Consider the following 19,977-nt stretch of genomic DNA (forward strand, 5'->3'; position numbering starts at 1 on the left):
AGAAGTATTTATGACAAAAGAAAAAAAAAGGAATAAAAATAAAGACTACAAGAATATAAATTAGACTAGCATGTCAAGACAAGAATGTAGTTTTATATAATTAACTAGTTTGTCCTGTGTTAATTGGAGGTCAAAGGAAACAGAGACCAGAGCACAAGAAATTGCATCAACTGCATCCTTGTAAAGCTTTGCATTTCTGCGTGCACTGGCCCCAGATTGTAGGGAATGACAAGGTAAGGCTTTGAGCCTGACTTCCTGTTCTGAGTATAGGCCATCGTTGTCCTTGAGGGTACTCTGAAGTTTATATATATATATTTATAAATATTAGGAGCAATAAGGAAGAAACCAATACGAACAAATTCTTAGTTAATTAGAAATTTTGACTAAAAAAGATCTTCTATTTCTGCAACATGCAAGATAACCTAACTTTGATTGTACGATGTTACACAATAAGTTATGTTAAACTATAAGTTTATTGTGCGTATAACAATTTCACAGAACATGTTATGGTTCCAATCACATAATAGGGGATGCATCTTCCTCACTAATACACAGAGAAACTTTAGCATGTATTATTTGTTTCTAACTATTTTAATAATCTGCTAAGCAATAGACTGTATTGTGTGGAGGCTGAGCAAAGCTTATCTCTAATAACCAGGTAGAATTTTTTTTTTTTTTTTGTAATTAGGCTATTTTGATCTATTAGGTATAACAAATTGGCTATTTGAGAATTAATTTGGAGCTCCTGGCTGCCTCAGTCAGTAGAGCATATGACTCTTGATCTTGGGGTTGTGGGTGTAAGGTTGGGTGTAGAGATTACTTAAAAATAAAATCTTAAAAAAATTATTAAAATGTTTATTATGGAAAAATGCTAAACTACCATTACATAAACCTGAATTTTGATATTTAAATTTGAAGTCCTAATTCCTTTTAAACATGTGGACATAAGGTGGTGCTACAGATCAGAAAAATTCTTCATACTCCAAAAATCAGGAAATAGAATTCAGAAGCATCCTCTTGAAGATTTTATATAATGCCTAATTTTGAAAAGCTCTTCTCTCCTGATTGCTGAACATCCAGAATAAAGTTTTGAAAGTAATTTTTATTGAAATTTTTATTTTTAAATATGAAACATACTTTTTTTTCAGATTATCTGGGTTTTGAGTACATTTCATTTAATGAAGTAGATTAATATTTCTTCTGATTTTGCTTTCTATTTTTTAATCTTAATTTTTTAAATGTTTATTTATTTATTTTTGAGAGAGAGTGTATACGGTGGGAGAAAGGCAGAGAGAGAGAATCTCAAGCAGGCTCTGCACTGTCAGCACAGAGCCTGATGTGGGGCTCAAACTCATGAACCCTGAGATCATGACCTGAGCTGAAATCATGAGTCAGACACTTAACCGATTGAACCACCCACATGCCTCATATTTGTTATCTTAAAGAAGAATATACAGATATACATCTATGTGTGAGGTTTCTTCAGTATAAAACCAGAATCAAAAGCAACATAGGTATGAAAATGAAATGAAGAATTCTGAGATCTTTTCTAGATAGCGTGATTCATGAACAAGATATTTAAACCCAGCAGTTCAAGTATGATATGATTTAGTCACAAAGTTGGCCTAGATATTAGGTAAACATAACCCGGGCCATTATGAATTTTTGGAGTACGTATGAAAATGCTAAACTGATGGCAATCTAGCATGCCAGATACTACTTGAGGCCAAAAGGAAACTCAACCTACATGGCAGATGTGAAAATGGAATCAAGTCCCCCAGACAACATGCTCTGGGGTATCAAACCACCATGACTTGCTCTCTTAGTTGGAGACTGAATTTGCAAACATATGCAAGAAAGTTCTTCACAGTCTAGTGTGTGGCAGGAGAAGTCATAGCTCATATGCTCTAGTTTCTTTGGGAATAAGTATCTGAGGTTTTTCTAGAATGGCCTCTAGAGCCTCTAAAAAAAAAGTTACCTGGTAGTCTTGAGCTAACAGCTAAATAATTTCCTGAAGAGGAATTAGACTTAAGCACCGGAACAGTGTTGGTCTCCGCAGATGTAAGAAGAAACAGACATGCCAAAACAATGTTAGTGAATTAAATACTGGGGATTAAACTTTTTCTTACAGCTTCTGAAGGTGATGGTACTTCTTGAAGCCATCAGGAGGAAGCTTTCTTATTAAGTTCCACTGAAGTGACCTGAAATAAATGTAAATTTTGGTTCTTAAAGTTTTTCTTCATTACTTTTAAACTACAAATAATACAATAAATTTAAAATAAAATAATTTTAAGCTTTATTTGCTTTGGTACCAGCTTTCAGGAAACATTTTATTTCATGACGTTAACGTTCATATCCATAGTACCATTTGAATTGGATCTAACTGTTAATTTTGTGTTACTAAAGATATTTATCTTTTCTTAAATTTAGGTTACGACATTGTAATTCTGGCAAAACACAAAAATAATTAAACTGGGAAAATAATTTTCAGTTACATTTTCCCTTTCTCTTTTTATTTAATAAACATTAGGTTTATAATCTCAATTTTGAAGTGACAATAAAAGTACTGTTTTCTGCAAAGCACATTCAAGTACGTAAGTAATTTTATATTCTTCAATATTTCATTGCTCACATCCCACTTTATTTTTTGCTTTTTTGTGTTGTGTTATTTCTACTTCCTTTTAAAATTAGTTATGAAGGAAACTGTCAGTTGGGAAGTACAATTGAGCCGTCTTTATTCAATAAGTGATTTTATTTGTTTCCAGTAAATTGTATAGAAAGTTTTCCCCTTGTATCACAATTTGATATGCAGCTTGACACAAATCAGGTCCACATAATTGTGGCTGTATTGGGATGGACCTAAACCTTTAGTCTGTTAAGGAAAAGCAATGTAAGGTAGTAGGAACAAAATTAAAGAAGCAAAAAAGCAAACCAAACAGGGCAAAACGCAAATCATTACAGCTGGAGTCCCTTGCACAAATCATGAATCATACATAATCATTCCTTGTCAGTGTCTTTAACTGTGAAAGCATGGATTTGGACTAGATGAACTGGAATAATATGATGCAATTATTATTACTATCTTTATACAATACAATGGAACAGACGATTGTCTGGAGGTTAACCACTGTGGGATAAACCCTTGGAGATACTTGATCCACATAAAGGACTCGGGTTATAACAGTGTTGTATAGTAGGCATTACCAATGTTAGTTGTTACGTTGGTTTTGGACCAGTGTTGCTTAAACTTGGTAATGAAATCTTCTTAAATAAAAATAGTTTCTCAGATTCCCCAGGACACATTTTTGGAATCTAATTTGAGAAATGCTATTCTAGAGTTTAGGAATGCAAGTATTTTCAATGGAGGTATTATTGCCCCAAGGTGTGAAAATTGGTTCTAAAGGAATGAAAAAAAAAATTTAAAAAGTCTTACCTTTTTAAATGGATGAAGAACAGGTATGCATAAACAGATATATAGTATTAAAATTTCACAGGAGGGGACAAACAGAAAAACAATGTCTAAAAAGGCTTGGGGGGGCAGTAATGAAAAGAAAAAAAAAATTAAGACACACTGTTCTAGAATATAAACACCACTTAGTAATTTTTTAATGAATGAGTGCCAAAGGTTGATTAACTATTAATCCTCTCTTGAAATCATTCTTAGCTGCCAGGCTATCACTAAATGTTCTTTCATTTCTTATGTTAGCTAATTGAGAATCCCCTTCCTACTAATCATTCTTCCTTGGCTTGGGTCTTCAATTCTGCTTTACATCTTGTTTGAATGTTTGTGTTGTATAAAAATAAACTGTTGAATATTTGGGTTTGATTTAAAAATATTGACATCTTAGTGTGTTTTCAAAAATGTGCTCATTCATTCATGCATTCATTCATTTTCTCAACAAACATGTTAAATGCCTTCCATTTGCACTTTGGAAAATAACCAGTAATATCCCTGCTCTTTAGAGCTTATATTCTATTGGGGTGAAAAAGAACATATTTTATCTATAAATAGAGATTTTTCTTTGGAAAGTAACTTCAGTTTTATAGCCCAAGGCTAAAAAGGCAATCAGCTTGTTTTATTTTTATTATATATATTTTCTTATAAATTCAATTCAAAAACAGTGTTACGAGCTTATTATACTCTATTGGGAACTTTGGAGGATATATAGAAAAACCATTTTGTAGGTCCCCATGGAGCTTATGGCATTTCCCTTTCTCTGATAGAGATTAGAACCCCAACCACTGTAGTACAAGGAAGAAATCTGATGTGCTTAAAGGAGACACAGGTGAGGTTCAATGAGAGAATAAAAGAAGAAAAGCTAATTCACCTGAGTGGGAAGGTTACTCTGGAGGAAAGGAAAGCTCATTTAAGGACTCCTAAATATGGTTTCTTAGGAAGTTGGTGTTTTGTTAAGAGTGCCTAGGATTTATAGGCTACTTCCTTCTAAGTGATGTCAAGTATTTTTACAAAGAGCGTTCTTGATATTTTCATAATACCCTGTTGAAACGGAAAAAGGTAGGTGTTATTATTCTCACGGAATAGGACAAACTCCAAATTTTTTAATATAATAAATTCTTGAGTTTTAAAATGTAATATTCCAAGTTTGACTCTTCACAAAGTGAAGTGTGTGTGTGAAAGAGAGAAGCTACTTAGTTTAATTACTATTATCAAAGCTAGCTGCAGTTTTGATAAAGAAAGCTCTTACAATTGATTATGTGGTTTAGTGGTTAAATTCCAGCATCTTATCATCAGCTCTCATGCAGTCAAAATTAATGTTTAGGAAGCTAGAACAATGCATAAATAATCATGTTTATCTGTTTGTCTCTTTTGCTCATTAGCATTTATGTGAAATGTCTTAAAAATCCCAACTTCAATAAATATATATACATTTTTAAATGTTTATTTTTGAGAGGAAGAGAGAAGAGTGAGAGCGGGGGAGGGGCAGAGAGAGAGGGAGACTCGGAATCTGAAGCAGCCCAGAGCCTGACACAGGGCTCGAACTCACAAACCCGAGAGATCATGATCTGAGCCGAACTTGGAACCTTAACTGAGCCCCCCAGGTACCCCCCCCCAACTTTAATAAATATTATCTGGATTGTTGGTTTCTTTAAAGCTTATATATGATTTAGTCCATTTCTGACATTTCCCTATGAGAGTTCCAATTCAAAATATGGAATGAACTCAGTAATAAAATTTGATATTTACTCTTTTAATGTATTTGTTGTAAAGCCTAGTGTTCCTTTTCTCTATGGAATTGAATAAAGACTGGGGTGAGTATGATGCTGAGTCAGCTTTCTGCAGAAAAAAGTAGAAATGAGGAACTTGAATCAAGCTGCTCAATCCAAAGCACAAGAAAATGCAATTTTTTTTTAACAAAACAGAAAAGAAAGTGTTACAGACATAAACTCCTGAGCTTTATTTCTACATCTCCAAATGCCTGTTGAAAATTTCTGCTGAGTGACCTGTTAACCTCAAGTTGAAAAATCCATCTAAAATTGGAGTCCTAATCTTAGCCACTTACTGTCACCAAGTGTCCCCATTCTTGGATCACTCTATTTACTCAGGAGGGAAACTCTGAAATCATCTTGGACTCTTCCTTCTCTCTCGTTTTCCTGTAGTCAGTCATTCACAAGGAGCTGATCCCAGTTTTTTTTTTTCTCTGTACCAAGGGTTAAAAACTGGTGGCCCACAGGACTGCACACACCTCTTTATGAACGTTTGTGTGAATGTATGTGTGAATGTATGTATTGAGCCAAAACAGTTTTTTATTTAAATTTGAATCAGAATGCCTTTAGGTATTCTTTAGGGGTACACACTCTCTGGTTAGTCATTGCCTATCTTCTTCCATTCCTCCAGTTCTGTCCATCTCTTCCTTTCTTATGCAAAGTTTAGTTAAGCTGCAGAAGAACAGATTCAAATCTTACTTGTAGGAAAGTGAAAAATGGGACTAGCAGCATCAGGGTATTCTTTGATTTTCTGCTAATTTGATACAAGCAGTGGGGGTGATCAATGTTTTTCCTTGAAAATAGAATGCAATCATCATCAATTTTTATACCGAACAGGTCCAGTCATGACTTAAAGCATGGCAACTCTCCATGGAATCTCCGATTGTTATTTAATTCTAGTAAAATACTAAGACTATCCAGAAAGAGCGAGGTGAGGTGGGGATAGGGTAGAATTCTTGCCTTAGTTCAGGTGGGATTATCACCTACCTTGGAAAATAAGTCTTTGTGGTTTCACCCGTTTGATATTCTTAGCTTATTACCGAGTTGAATAAACTCCTCAGGTCACTATCAATTGAGTAAACTCTCCCAGATTCTGTTAATTTGATGGCACCACTATCCACAGGAACTCTGAACTCTAGCTCTCCCCACCTCTTATACTTCAAGCATATGAGTTGCTGTGTTATGTGGTTCGGGTTGACAAAGGCAGGACTTACCCATATTTGTAAATTTAAGAATTACTCCAATTTTGTCTTCATATACTCAAAAGTCAGAACCATAAGGCACCAAAACACTTGGGTGAGACAAAAAACTCAGCAAAAATATTGGATGAAAATATCTATCCACCACTGATTGCTTTTGAAAAGTTTCAGCCAAATGTGTGTGACCGTGTTCCTAAAGTTTGTTGAATTGGAATTATTACTGGATCAACAAACCACTTATTGTGAAGATAATTTTCTTTCATATATATAAGTTTGAGTTACTTGGGAAAAAAACAATAGCAACCTCTCTCAGTCAGATGTGATTCAGAAGAGTTAGATTTTAAATGTGAAGTTCTAGGAATATTTTATCCAGTTTTTGTCCCTTCTTTTCTTTTTTTTTCTTTTTCTTTTTTCTTTTTTTGCTTGTTTGTAGATAGGAATGTTTCTAACAAAGTCTAAAAGAACTCTTTCAATAAATGTCCATTCTTGTAATAAGAAAATTCTATATCATAGTTTAACTGGCAGTCTTTTCTCTTTACTTGCACATAAATGATGACATTTTTTGTTTAGGTAAAACGTGGAGACACTAAATACTTGATAGGATTATTATCAGGGACCAAATAAATTCATATATAGATGAATTTAGAGTAGGGCCTAGCACTTACTAAATGTAAAATAAATATCAGCAATCATTATAATTGATGGAGAACAATGATATCATCTTTGAATAAAAATGCATTAATAATGACAGGGCCTTAAGTATGATACAATTTTCCAGGTGCTATTCTGGCTGTCAGGTTGAAGCCATTCTTTTCTACTTACATTTTAGTCACATTTGAAGAAACTGATGGAACAGCTCGTAAATTGGTCTCATCACAGTCAACCTCTAAACCTCGGCAAAGACATGGCACAGGCACAGAACCGACCACTGAATAAGGAGGAAGTAGTAAGGAATGGGACCAGGAAGAGGAGGGTAATGAAAAGAAAGAAATGAAAAACTATGAGAAAACTATTTAGTACAAAAGTATGTCCTGTTTTACCTAAGCAATTTGGGCACTGCTTTAAATTAAGTTTACAAAGTTTGCTTTTAATTTAATGTTAAAATGATGCTAGAACATTAAGATGAGAAAACACATACAATTTACGAACCCATGCATTTTTTGTTTTTTTAAATAGCAGACTACTCTTCTCCATTTGCTGCAAAAATGAATGAAGTCATCTGCTTTTACTCATGCAAGGAGAGTGGTTATGTCCAGGGGTCGCATGACTGACAGTGTGTGATGGGCTTTAATGTCCATGTTAAAGCTGCTACTTAAGAATAAAGTATTTATCGGGGTGCCTGGGTGGAAGCTCAGTAAAGGCGAGCCTCGACTTCGACTCAGGTCATGATCTCACCGTTCATGAGTTTGAGCCCCCAGTTGGGCTTGCTGCTGTCAGTGCAGAGCCTGTTTCAGATCCTCTGTCCCTCTTTCTTTCTGTCCCTCTCACTCATGCTTGCTCTCTCTCTCTCTCAAAAGTAAATAAAACATTAAAAAATAAAGTATTTATTAATAACATAATCTAACCCTTAATGGAAGACTAAGTCATTTTTAACTAGCGAGAAAGAGGAGAGCTAAACATGAATTATAGTGTTGGTAGAATTCTTTTTTTTTTTTCTGGAAAATTCAGGAGTTCTTTAAAGGATTTTTTATGATCTTCTTTTGGATTGGATTACATAGGAATGTAAGGATGTCAAAAATGTCATTTATGGGAGTGAATTTAAAAAAAAAATGTTTTATTTATTTTTGAGAGAGAGAGCGCACAAGTGGAGGAGGGGCAGAGAGAGAAGGGAACAGAGGACCCAAAGTGGGCTGCATGCTGACATCAGCAAGCCTGATGTGGGGTTTGAACCCACCAACCGTGAGATCATGACCTGAGCTGTGAAATCATGACCTGAGCCAAAGTTAGACATTGAGCCAACTGAGCCACCCAGGCCCCCTGGGAGTGAACTTTTTTAATGCATAGCCAGCCATTCTATTCTCACTGCTGCCATTGGGAAGAGGAAGAGTTGAATGTATCCCTTTGGCCATCTTGTGGGGCTGTAGTGATGGTCTTAAAGATGTGACCTCATAGTTCTAATGTCTGTTAGACTTTCAATGATGTGTTCGTATAGCTCAATAGTACAATAGGAATGTTGATTAATGAGAACATTGAGGAGTGTTTTCCCTCTACGTTTACTTTGAAACCCTAACCTGTATGGTAGAGGTAACAGACTCTTATGTCCAGGGGACTGGCAAAATAGGTGTAGGCATTGTCCAGATGTCCCAGTGGAACAGCTTCTCCTAACTGTTGCCATATTAGGATAAGAACATGTGTAGCCAAGTCAACCAACTTTCTCAAAGAAGCCAGAAATACAATGTCATACATAGGTACTTATGTACCTATTTTAAAAAATGATAATAGCCAACTTAAAATATTTTAAAACATCACAGAACAAAGAAAACTTTCTATGAGAATTTTCTGCTTGTAGGCTTCCAGTTTTTGACCTTTACTGTAAAGCCTCCAGAGAGTGGAAAAGTGTCTTAATGCAAACTAGAGATTTCCATGACAAAGGTGGTAGATGACTTTGACCTACTAAACTTCCCTTTGCTCAGCTATGGGATGACAGGTGTTCTACCACTCCTCCCAAATAACTCTGCAGACTATTTTATAGGATTACAAGAGATCAAAATCATAACTTAGGTTTTGTGTTTTTTGTAAACAGTCTCCGCCAAGAACTTTTAAACAGTTTTATGGTTGTAAGTAACCATTTTGGCTATGGATCTCTGAAAATGGATTCTGTCTCCAAGTTACAGCCATGTCTAACATGAGTGTTGTGGGGAAGGAAGGGTGTGGGTCGGGAAAGAAGATGAAGGTTCTGAGAGTGAGACTAGGAAGGGTTAAAATGGAGGGAGTGAAATTAGCATTACTTCCAGTGTGTTTTTTCTGTTTATATTGACAGAGTTAAAATAATTCATATACGTTGATTACAGGGTTACCTGTAATAGGGAAAAATGAAAAAAAAATAACACCAAAATATCCAACAATCAAAGAATGAGTAAGCAAATTATAACACTTAAAAATATATAGTATATTCAAAAAGAGCTTATAATAGCATGGATACCTGATTATGTCAAAATGCTAAGTGAAAATATGATACAAATGGTTTATACAGGATATTTCAACTATGTTAAAATAAAAAAGATAAGTAATGCACCAGCAAGTTAATGCTGGTAGCCTCTGAGTCTATAGACTCAGGAAAGGCTATACAATAAAACAAAAAAATAAAATCCATGTTTTGAGATAACATGGCATAATTCATTAGTTTTTTTTGTTTGTTTTTTGTTTTTATTCTATTAGCAGTTAAATTATACCTGTTACCTTTTTCATTCTCAAAAAGTTTTAGCTTTTCAACGATCGAGTAATTTGGTTTCTGTACAAGGAGAAAATGTTACACTGAGATAGATTGCTTGTAATCTGTGGATTGGCAGGATAGAAGTATGGTCCTTAAACTGGGGACTGTTCGTAGTAGTTTTTTATTATTCTCATCTGAATGCTGAAGACAAAAAAATATTAAACCTTAACAAAAAAACTATACTTTACAACTTGTAATAGAACATAAAGGAAATAATATAGTAAAGGATTCTCTCCACTCCCACCCCCAACTATTTAACCAAGGTTTTGCAGAGCTAAGATCAAATTGTAACTCCCTGGCACAAATTTACATTTGCATAATTTATCAGAATAAACACAAATTATTTAAAAGGAAAAATTGACAAGATCTTCATGTTCTAAAATATTGCAGAGTCCGTCCTAAGGTCATACCCTCCCATAGCCCCTCCTGTGTGTTGGAAGTTTTCAGTATGCGACTAAACATAGCAGGTTATAGCTCTTGTATTAATAGCTCTTGTATTAATGAGACTTTTTTGTATTTCTAAAGTAGTTTAGACCCCAGAAGCTTTTTCACTTGCAAACATTAAAATCCAAACAGCTTCTCTGCCCTTCTGTTTCTACAGTTCCCTTTGTATCAGAGTCTATAGTGATTGTGAAAAAGGGACATATAATAGCAACCCTGACTGACAGACATTAATTTTGTTCATAACAGTATCTGGCATAATGTATTGTTTTTTTTACTTGGGATCCCTGAGTCACTTTTGAATAGAATTCTCAAATTAAGGCTACATGTCTGATAGAGTTTGTGGTTAGAAAACTATAATTAACCTTTTAAAAAATATGTTGGATCCAACTTTTAAAAACATGACATCTTATTATGAACTCATGGAAAAGGAGACTCAATCCCTCTGATTACTTACGGCATTCAGATGTTCGTGTCTCAAAGTGATACAAGGAAGTCATTTTGTAGTAACTGGCAAAGTATTTGTCAAATTGTATAGGCCATCCATTGTTGTCTCCTAAAATAAAAATCAGAAAGCAGAAAATTCAAGAAAACAGAAATACTCTGGTGTGTTGGGAAAAATAGGTCCTCTCTTTAAAATAAACAGGTGATTGTCACAAGAGAGACAAGCATCATCTGGGAGCTTGTTGAGAAATGGAAATTTCTGGGCCCCCACCTAGAGGTCCTGATTTCACATGTCTGAGATGGGTCCCCACATCTCCACTATGGGCACTGTGGGTGATTCTTTGGCAAGTAGTGTTTGAACCACATTTTAAGAAACAGTGCTTTCTTAAGTACTGAAACACAGCATACTGTTCCTAGCATATTAATTATGATTTTCTCTTCTATCATTTAAACTGATATTGGAGATGTATTAACATGGATAGATGATCATGACTGTTAAAGAAAAAAAGAACCTGACCAGCATGATCACGTTGCTTACTTTTTTCTTTCCCTTTCTTTCTTTCTTTCTTTCTTTCTTTCTTTCTTTCTTTCTTTTGTTCGTTCGTTCGTTCGTTCGTTCGTTCGTTCGTTCGTTCTCTCTTTTAAAGGGCACCATGGTGTCATGGATGGTTTTAACAGGAATTATCTTCTGAGTGCTTACATATTTTCTCATTTATATTTTCTGATTTTTATATTAAGCTCTTGTATCATTTAAAAAACCATAAAAATTGGGGCGCCTGGGTGGCTCAGTTGGTAAAGCGTCTGACTTTGGCCCAGGTCATGATCTCATGGTTCATGAGTTCAGAGCCCCGTGTCGTGCTCTGTGCTAACAGTTCAGAGCCTGGAGCCTGCTTCAGATTCTGTGCCTCCCTCTCTCTCTTCCCCTTCCCTGCTCATGTTCTGTCTCTCTCAAAAATAAATAAACAATAAACAAAATTAAAAAACATAAAAATTATAAAAGTCCTTCCTTGGGGAGAAAACCAAAGAAATAATTTTACCGTACAAAATTCCTTATGACCTTTTAGTTAATACTAAACATAAGAGACAAGGAAGCCAATTATGTGATAGAATGGACTTTGCATGGGGGTGTAGGAGCAACTTCTCTGGACATCTTTGCAGATGGTACAAGCCTTCCAGAGATTCTTTCCAGAGGTTTTAAAATTTTTTCAGAATGATGCCAAGACTCTTTAAGGATGCATAAACATATGAGAAGATGACAAAACCTATAAAAGTTTCTTGTTTTTTTAAAAATTTTTTAAAGTTTAGTTATTTTGAGAGACAGAGCAGAAGAGGGGCAGAGAGAGAGGGAGACAGAGAATCCCAGGCAGGCTCTGCACTGTCAGCATGGAGCCTGATGCAGGGTGGAAACTCACAAACCATGAGATCATGACTTGAGCTGAAGCCAAGAGTCAGAGGCTTAACTGACTGAGCCACCCAGCCACCCCAAAATTTTCCTGTTTTTATAAATTAGTATTAAGTCTAGCATAAATGCTATTTATACTTGTAAAATTTGTCTTGCTTTTAGAAATCCCACTAAAAGTGAAAAATCGAATACAAGTTTATTTAAACATTGTGTTTAAAATATTCTTCCTTTAGCATGCCTCTTTAGTTTTAAAACTTGTCTATTACAGAAGATTTCAAAATAGAAGTAGCAAAATAATATAATGAGATCTCAGTTCAGAGGGAGATAAGTGATGGCCCTCAAGTTTACCAACCACACTCTTCAGCATGAGACCCCAGATGGGTACCAGTAACTAGGTGGCCAGGAACAACATCCTAGAAACAGAAAATACCATCCACTGAATACCCAGGTATCAGTTCAAGGTGCCTCCCCAGCCTCTGACACCATGAGGATGGTATCTTAGAGAAACAGGAAGAATGGGAGGAAATTGGAAAGACTGAGGTTATACAGCCAAATAGAGACTACAAGCTATTGAGTCTGTGGTCGATTTTGTGCAGTTTGTTCCTCCTTTGTTCTATACTGGGTTTAGAATGCTTTCTTATTCTTTAGAAGTTGGTAGCTCAAATCTATGTTTTCCATACCTTTAGCAACTAGGGTTCTTGTTACAGATAAGTTCTTCCATTTGAATGCACGCATGTGAGATCGGAAGTTTATAGATACCAGTCTTGTGGGTATATTGTGGGAGTTGGGGCAGCTACTGCAACCAGTCTCAGGGTTCAGTTTCACAAGTAAAGAGATTATTAGCAGTACTAGTGACAGTGACAGAATGTCACTAGTACTTCTTGATCTTGGGCTTGCAATTATGGTGATTTGTTCTCCACTCCTGATTCTTGCTTCTATAGCCTTAACAGTGATTCTGTAAACACCTTCTTCCTAGCATGAAATCTGCTTTTTCTTAAGTCCCCCCCCCCAAACGAGAGTGGTTTCTGTTTCTTCCTTCTAGAAGGGATTGCAGATAATGCTCTCAAGGATGGAAACATTAGATTGATGATTTGAACTGGTTGGTGTTGAAGATAATGGCAATACTGTTACTATTAGAAAATGGGACTCTCAAAGTTTATGTCACACTGTGACAAAGAAGTGACTTCAATGATCACTTATGGCTTCCTTATGATGTGCCTCTTAGAAGGCTACACTCTGGCACAGTAGTTGCTATGGTAAATCATTAGAATGAAAATGAGAAATTTCTAGAGTTGTAGAATAAGATAGCTATGGAGATGTCCTGGGGAGATTAAAGCTAGAAAATGATAAGCCCAGGGTTTAGGTTCAATCTTATCACTATGAAAAAGTTCAGAGAACTACTGAGCTTCCATGATCACTCTAAGATAATCTTTTATCTCTTGTGATCTCAGGATTGATGTAACCTCAAATCTGACAGACTCTGATCCAGTGGATTACAAAGGTTACAGCATAAGCTGAATTCATGTTTTGCTATCTCTTTTAAGTGAACATTAAGACTCTGATTTGGAAGGAGAGAAGCCCTGCAAATTATAATGGGACATTTGAGTACATTGAGTTGAATTTAAATACTTTGAATCCCCATCCCATGGAACCTTTCCTGTCAGCAAAAACATCTCCCCTCCCTGTCCCATAAGGTTGGTTGTAGTCTGTTGGAGACGTGCTAGTTACTTTATTTGAGGTAAATAACTTTTGAGGTCTCTTCAGGCCCCACATTTTGAGTATTCTTTTCTGCTTCCCAGACTGTTATAACTAGAGTCAGATCCTAACACACCCAAGAAGCCAAGCACAAGTTGGACTCAGAAAAAGAAGATCTACATATCAAAAGATTTTGCTATTTTAAATAAGCAGAAACTCAAGGGAATTGTTTGGGAACAATTTCTAAGTATACTATACTAGGAGGAGGGACTATAACTTTGAGCACAGCTAATTAATACAGGTTTCTGGATTCAGTGTGCTGGCTCAAGCAGTAGTTTGCCAGATTGTTGACGGGTATCAAGACTCATTGTTGCCTTAGACTAAATAAAGTCAAGAGGCAAACACTTATGGGCATTGAGTCACCAAAGGGGTGGATTATGAGGGACATGGCCCATGTATTGTAGAGCTGAAATGGACCTATGGTGGATACTGTAGATTGGCTTGCTCAACCTCTGTTCAACTCCCCCTTCATTGGTGTGTTCCTGGAAAGTAGAGACTGCAAAGCTCACAACATTTCACATCTTCTTTACAGCCAGGATCATGTGCACTCACACATATTTTGGTTGATAGAAGAAAGGCAGAGATCATTTTCCTGCTGCTATGTCTAAAACAGAGACACTGTGTTAAGAGGCACTTATGGCAGCAGCATGACAATTCGAGTATTACCAGCTCTGTGGGTGTGAAGAGGCAGTTGTGCTAGTGATAGGGACAGCAGGATCAGCAGTGATTGGGGTAGTCACTGTCTCAGTCTTTGGATTGCAGCTATGTTGATGTGTTCTTGGATTCAATGGCACCAATGGGAGCCTTGCTGACGCCCACTCTTCCAGCCTTACCAGGAATTTTGTATCTAAATTCTGTTTAACATACCTAGAATGGGTTCTGGTTTTTCCATTAAACCCTGATAGATACAGAGACCTTTTGAATTATTGGATTAAAATATGGTTTAAGTGTGGTTGGACATTTATAGCATTTTGGGAGCCCAGGTGGAATCTCAAGTGTGAGAACAAAGCAGTGCATTTTTTCTGAAACTATGAGCTTCGGTGTAGTTTAATTTTGTGGTCTCGCTACAGAAATGATGACATTTTCCAACATTTTTCTGCATCTCCAGTATGAGTTCTAGGGATAGGTTTAAGAGCCTTACAAAATGATCTATTCTTCTGGGCTCAGAATTACCTATTTGTTTCCTTGGCTGTCCGGTTTTGGTTTACGGCATTGGCTTTCCCCCTTTCCTGGTTTGGCTGTGTTTGTTGATTTTTTGGCAAGGTTTTACTTTAAAAAACTTGGTTCGTATCTTTAGATATAAGAAAGGAGGATTCTGTGAGAGGTTTTAATTCTCCCATTTTAACAGAGAAACTGAATATTAGCACTTAGCTCTGAGAGAACTTGTGTTTAGCAAATACCTACTACATTGTACTAGGTACTTTATTTTATCTTCATAATTCTATTTGGTCACTATTGTCACTTCATTTACAGATGGAAAAACTGCTTCTAAGATGTTTAAGTGAAACAGATTATCAAAATTTACTAAAGACTTAAAATAATAAAATAATTAAAATTTTTCTTTCCTAGGCCAAATAGATGATTTATCAATACATATTCTACCTACAGAATTTCAGCTTTTGTGTGACATTGGCTTTAAATATTTAGCTAATACTATTTATTGCTTATTTTCCTGTTGTCTATTTCATTTCCATTATTGAGGCTCTTATATCAGAATTGTGTGAATTATACAAAAATTCATTTATTAATTTTTTTTAACATTTACTTATTTTTGAGAGACAGAGTGTGAGAAGGGGTAGGGCAGAGAGAGAGGGAGACACAGAATCCGAAGCAGCCTCCAGGCTCTGAGCTTACAGCACAGAGCCCAATGCAGGGCTCGAACTTACTAACCATAAGATGGTGACCTGAGCTGGAGTCAGACGCTTAACCAACTGAGCCACCCAGGCATCCCCAAAAATTCATTTAAATAACAACCAGATATAGTTATTAACTGGAATTTAAGTTCATCACTATTGCTACTTATGGAATCAATGAAAACATTGTAAATCATTAAAGTATTACTAAAACATTAATTTAAAAAATAATTTTTTTTATAGATTTATGCTATGATTTTTTATACATTTACATGTTATAAATAAGACATGTAAGATAAGTCCTTTGGCTCTGGATATGTTGAGGCACTGATTATTTTTATAAACAAGCTTGTTGTGTATCTAGAGAGCAAAGGCAGAAGTGGTTTGCAAAGGTCTGAAGAATTTCTCCTTTCAGGCTGCCAGCACCTTGTTGGCTTTGTAGGAGGAGGAGGAGGACACCCCCTTCCCCACGTTCATGTTCATGTTCATGTTCCTGACATATCCACCCAGACCTCAGAAAACAGCAATGGAAATGAGGTGAGGTGACAGCATTCCAGAAACACAGGGCTGTTTCTATGGTTAGTGTTTCACTGCTGCTGGGAAATTTATGAGATCAGGGATGGGGTGAGTGCCAGTAGATGTTGATTTTCTTTCACTCTGGTTCTTTAGCAGGCCCTGTATGGAACTGAATTTTTACAACTGAACTATTTCAATTTGCCACATTTTTTACCATTAACTGATAGTTCAGTGCTTAAAATCATGGGCTCGGCACCCTGTGCTAATACTTTGTCCCTCACCATTGCTCTCTATTTTAAGAGGTTCACTCTGTGGCCTTGGTTGCAATGATTTAGTCCAACAAATTGACATGTGTAGTTATTTATGCTGCTTCTCTTTTCATTTTCTTAATCCTACTCCTTTTTTCTCTTTTTCTACCTTATTGTACCTCAACACAACATACACACACACACACACACACACACACACACACACACAGAGTCAAAAAAAAAAAAAGGAAAGAGATGTGACATTAGTATAGATGTGGGTACTTTTAGAATGCAGAAAGAAGCAAGACAAACCTGCTCATACTTCCCTAGATAGAGCATATCTCTTTTGGGACAATCTCTTTTTAAACAGCAACATCTTCAAACACACAAGCTTTTTAGGAATTAGTTTTTACCTTTCTTTCTGCCTTCCCAAAGCATTTGCTTCTTCCCACTCATTACTTCCCCCCACCAGAAGGCAGGAATATAGAACATAGGAATTATAGCCAAAATTGCAAAGTTGGAAAGTTAGCATTTTTAAGAAAACAGCTTTTGGAATATGTGTTTCTATATTTTAAATCCTTCATTCTTTTTTTTTTAAATTTTTTTTAAATTAAAAAAATTTTTTTTTAACGTTTATTTTTGAGACAGAGAGAGACAGAGCATGAACGGGGGGAGGGTCAGAGAGAGGGAGACACAGAATCTGAAACAGGCTCCAGGCTCTGAGCTGTCAGCATAGAGCCCGACGCGGGGCTTGAACTCACTGACCATGAGATCATGACCTGAGCCGAAGTCGGCCGCTTAACCAACTGAGCCACCCAGGCGCCCCTTAAATCCTTCATTCTTAAGGATGTTTGGGGCAGTGAGCAGAATGGTTTTTCATACTTTGGTAATGATCCCACTAAAGTTTGGTTGTCTGGTTTTTTTTGTGTGCATCATAAGGTCATATAATGAGCACTTTACTAGAAGACCATTGTGTTAGGGCGTATCATTTCCTTATGTATTGCTGAGTGAATAATAGTGTTGATTAACAATATAAATGTTTATTGAAAAAGAATTTTTTCTAGCTAAAAAATGATGGAATGATACTATTGTTAAAAAGGAGACAGCAGACTCCAAATAATGTCACTTGTGCTAATCCCCAAATCAGCAAAGCAAGACTTAATACCTAACCTAATTGTAGTCTTAACTCCCCAGGAATGTGACCTTTAACCAGTCAATTTGAAATTTCCTGGTCAGCACTAGGAGATAATCCACTGACAAACCCCCTCTGTTTCTCTTAGTAGGGCAACCTTGCCTAAAACAATGCATTCTTGGTTAATTATTTCCTTTTTTTTTTTCCTCCTCTGTCTTTAGAAACTTTTCCTTTTCTGCAGCTCAACAGAACTTCTTTCTACCTGCTATATTGGATGCTGCTTGATTCATGAATCCTTACATAAAGCCAATTTGATCAGTTTATTCAGTTGAATATTTGTTATTTAACAATGTAAATAAAAATTAATGACACAGATGAAGAAAAATCTGGTGGTGCATGCCACATGAGCTCAGTACATATTTGCTAACTGAGTGAGTGAATGAATAAATGATGAATGAGGCTCTACCCTCAAAGACTCCTCAGAGAAAACCCAGTCTCTCTTATTCTACAATAAAATTTGGGAACTGGAGCACTTATCAAAAACACAGTTTTCCAGGATCTTCTACTGTAGATTCTGATTTGTTTGGTTAGTAAGGGGTCTAGGAATCCATAGTTTCCACTGGTGTCCCATGTGAGTCTTAGAACAAGTTTTGGGAGAACTGCGTTATGAAATTCACCCTAGTTAGCTGGAGCCCTTCTCCCACTGCAGTAGAGCACAGCTAATTTAGTCACACAAAAATCTTGTCCATCAGAAGAGGCATACTTCTTTTCTTTAGCAAAGTTGTTGATTGTTAATAATGAGTAGCTCAAACACTCCAATAAGATTGCAAGTGGTCCTTAATTTACATATGTATATATATTTATTTATATAATTACTTATAATTTACTTAAATTGCTTATATCTTTCTTATTATGCTTACTGTAATCTGCTTCATACTCTACTTATTTGTATATGCATTTTATCTCCTTATGGCAGTATAGTAGGAAATAATCTTATAAACCTATGCATTTTTTATATACTTCAGTGACTACAAAGCTACTTTAAATATATTTAAAATATGGCTCTTACTAGCTCCTCTAAAGTATATGAAGTATATGAAATACTAAAACATCATTTCACTTGCATCAAGTATTTGTTATAATTTTGTTTTTTTAAAGAATTTATTTTTAAGTAATCTCTACACCCAAATGTAGGGCTTGAATTTACAACACTGAGATTAAGAGTCACGCGCTCCACCGACCAAGCCTGCCAGGTACCCGTTATAATTTTAGTTTTATGGAAAAGTGGATTACACAATGATTTGTATTCTGGACAATGTACCTGCCCCTCCCATGCTCTCAGATTCTTCTGGCACTGGGGCAGAGGTATAGGGGTAGGGGTGGTTCAAGGGATGAGGTCTGGATGGGAATGGGAAAGGTCCAAGTTTCTTAAAATGCACTAATTTGTTATGGTGCTATATTGGCCTTTCCTCAAATAGTTTCCCAGGATTCTCCTTGAGGAGAGAGCTCTGTGGTGAAATACATTTGGAAATGCTGCATCCTATATCTCCACTTAGGATTAATAATGCATGCTAATATGATGAAAGAGAACACAGGCATTAAAGAAATATCTTTAGGGGCATCTGGGTGGCTCAGTCAGTTAAGTGTCTGACTTTTGATTTCAGCTTAGGTCATGATCTCATAGTTTATGAGTTCGAGCCCCTGTGGGGCTCTGTCCTGACTGCACCGAGCCTGCTTGGGATTTTCTCTTTCCCTCTATCTCTGCCTCTCCCCTGCTTGCTCTATTTCTTTTTCAAAGTAAATAAGATAAACGTTAAAAAATTTTTTTAAAAAGAGGTATTTTTAATTTTGTTTAATTCTTGTTATAAGATGCCATACATTTTGGAAAGTGTTTGTTTTCTCATTTGCACAAGAAAGAGTCTGTCTCGATCACTTGGTTTTCAAAGTGTAGATCCAGGACTAGCAGCATTAGCATCACTTGGGCACTTCAAACAAAAGCAAATTCTCGAGTCTTACTCCAGAGACATTGAATCAGAAACTGTAGATGGGGGGAGGAGGGAGGAGCAATCTAGGTTTTTACAAGCCTGATCTGATGCCTTTGAAAACAACTGCTCTACACTAATTAACCACTTTCCAGGTGTTCTAAACAGGGTAATAATATTGTCTGTGCATTGGGAAGTGAATCATTTCAAAACGTTAACAAGTATGTTCATCTGCCATGTTTGTTAAAAATGCAGATTTCTGGGCTCCAAAACTACCTAGGAGATCAGCATTTCTGGAGGTGGAGCTCAGAACTGCAGCACCTCTCGCCAGCCCTCAGGGGAGGCT

The 19,977-nt window shown here is 36.1% G+C and overlaps 2 protein-coding genes across 11 annotated transcripts in view; one reads left to right on the plus strand and one right to left on the minus strand.

Moving 5' to 3' along the window:
- The window catches only part of C3H4orf46 (chromosome 3 C4orf46 homolog), an 86,767-nt gene that overhangs the window by 54,393 nt on the left and 12,397 nt on the right, over positions 1-19,977 (plus strand). For both annotated transcript variants that reach the window (XM_058721043.1, XM_058721042.1), the window contains exon 3: positions 16,169-16,290. In XM_058721043.1, coding sequence (XP_058577026.1) covers positions 16,169-16,290 — 122 coding nt within the window. The remainder of the gene's footprint in view (positions 1-16,168; positions 16,291-19,977) is intronic.
- RXFP1 (relaxin family peptide receptor 1) overlaps positions 1-19,977 on the minus strand; it is a 136,489-nt gene that overhangs the window by 44,016 nt on the left and 72,496 nt on the right. For 8 of the 9 annotated variants that reach the window (XM_058721037.1, XM_058721035.1, XM_058721036.1 and 5 more), the window contains exons 3-5: positions 10,757-10,855; positions 7,248-7,353; positions 2,130-2,201 (exon numbers count right to left, since the gene is read on the minus strand). In XM_058721037.1, the coding sequence (XP_058577020.1) occupies positions 2,130-2,201; positions 7,248-7,353; positions 10,757-10,855 (277 nt within the window). Of the gene's footprint in view, positions 1-2,129; positions 2,202-7,247; positions 7,354-10,756; positions 10,856-19,977 lie in introns of those variants that run through there. The other variant, XM_058721038.1, reaches the window with a different exon arrangement.

The sequence above is a fragment of the Neofelis nebulosa genome, chromosome 3 (genome assembly GCF_028018385.1).
Source record: "Neofelis nebulosa isolate mNeoNeb1 chromosome 3, mNeoNeb1.pri, whole genome shotgun sequence".
NCBI classification, from domain to species: domain Eukaryota; kingdom Metazoa; phylum Chordata; class Mammalia; order Carnivora; family Felidae; genus Neofelis; species Neofelis nebulosa.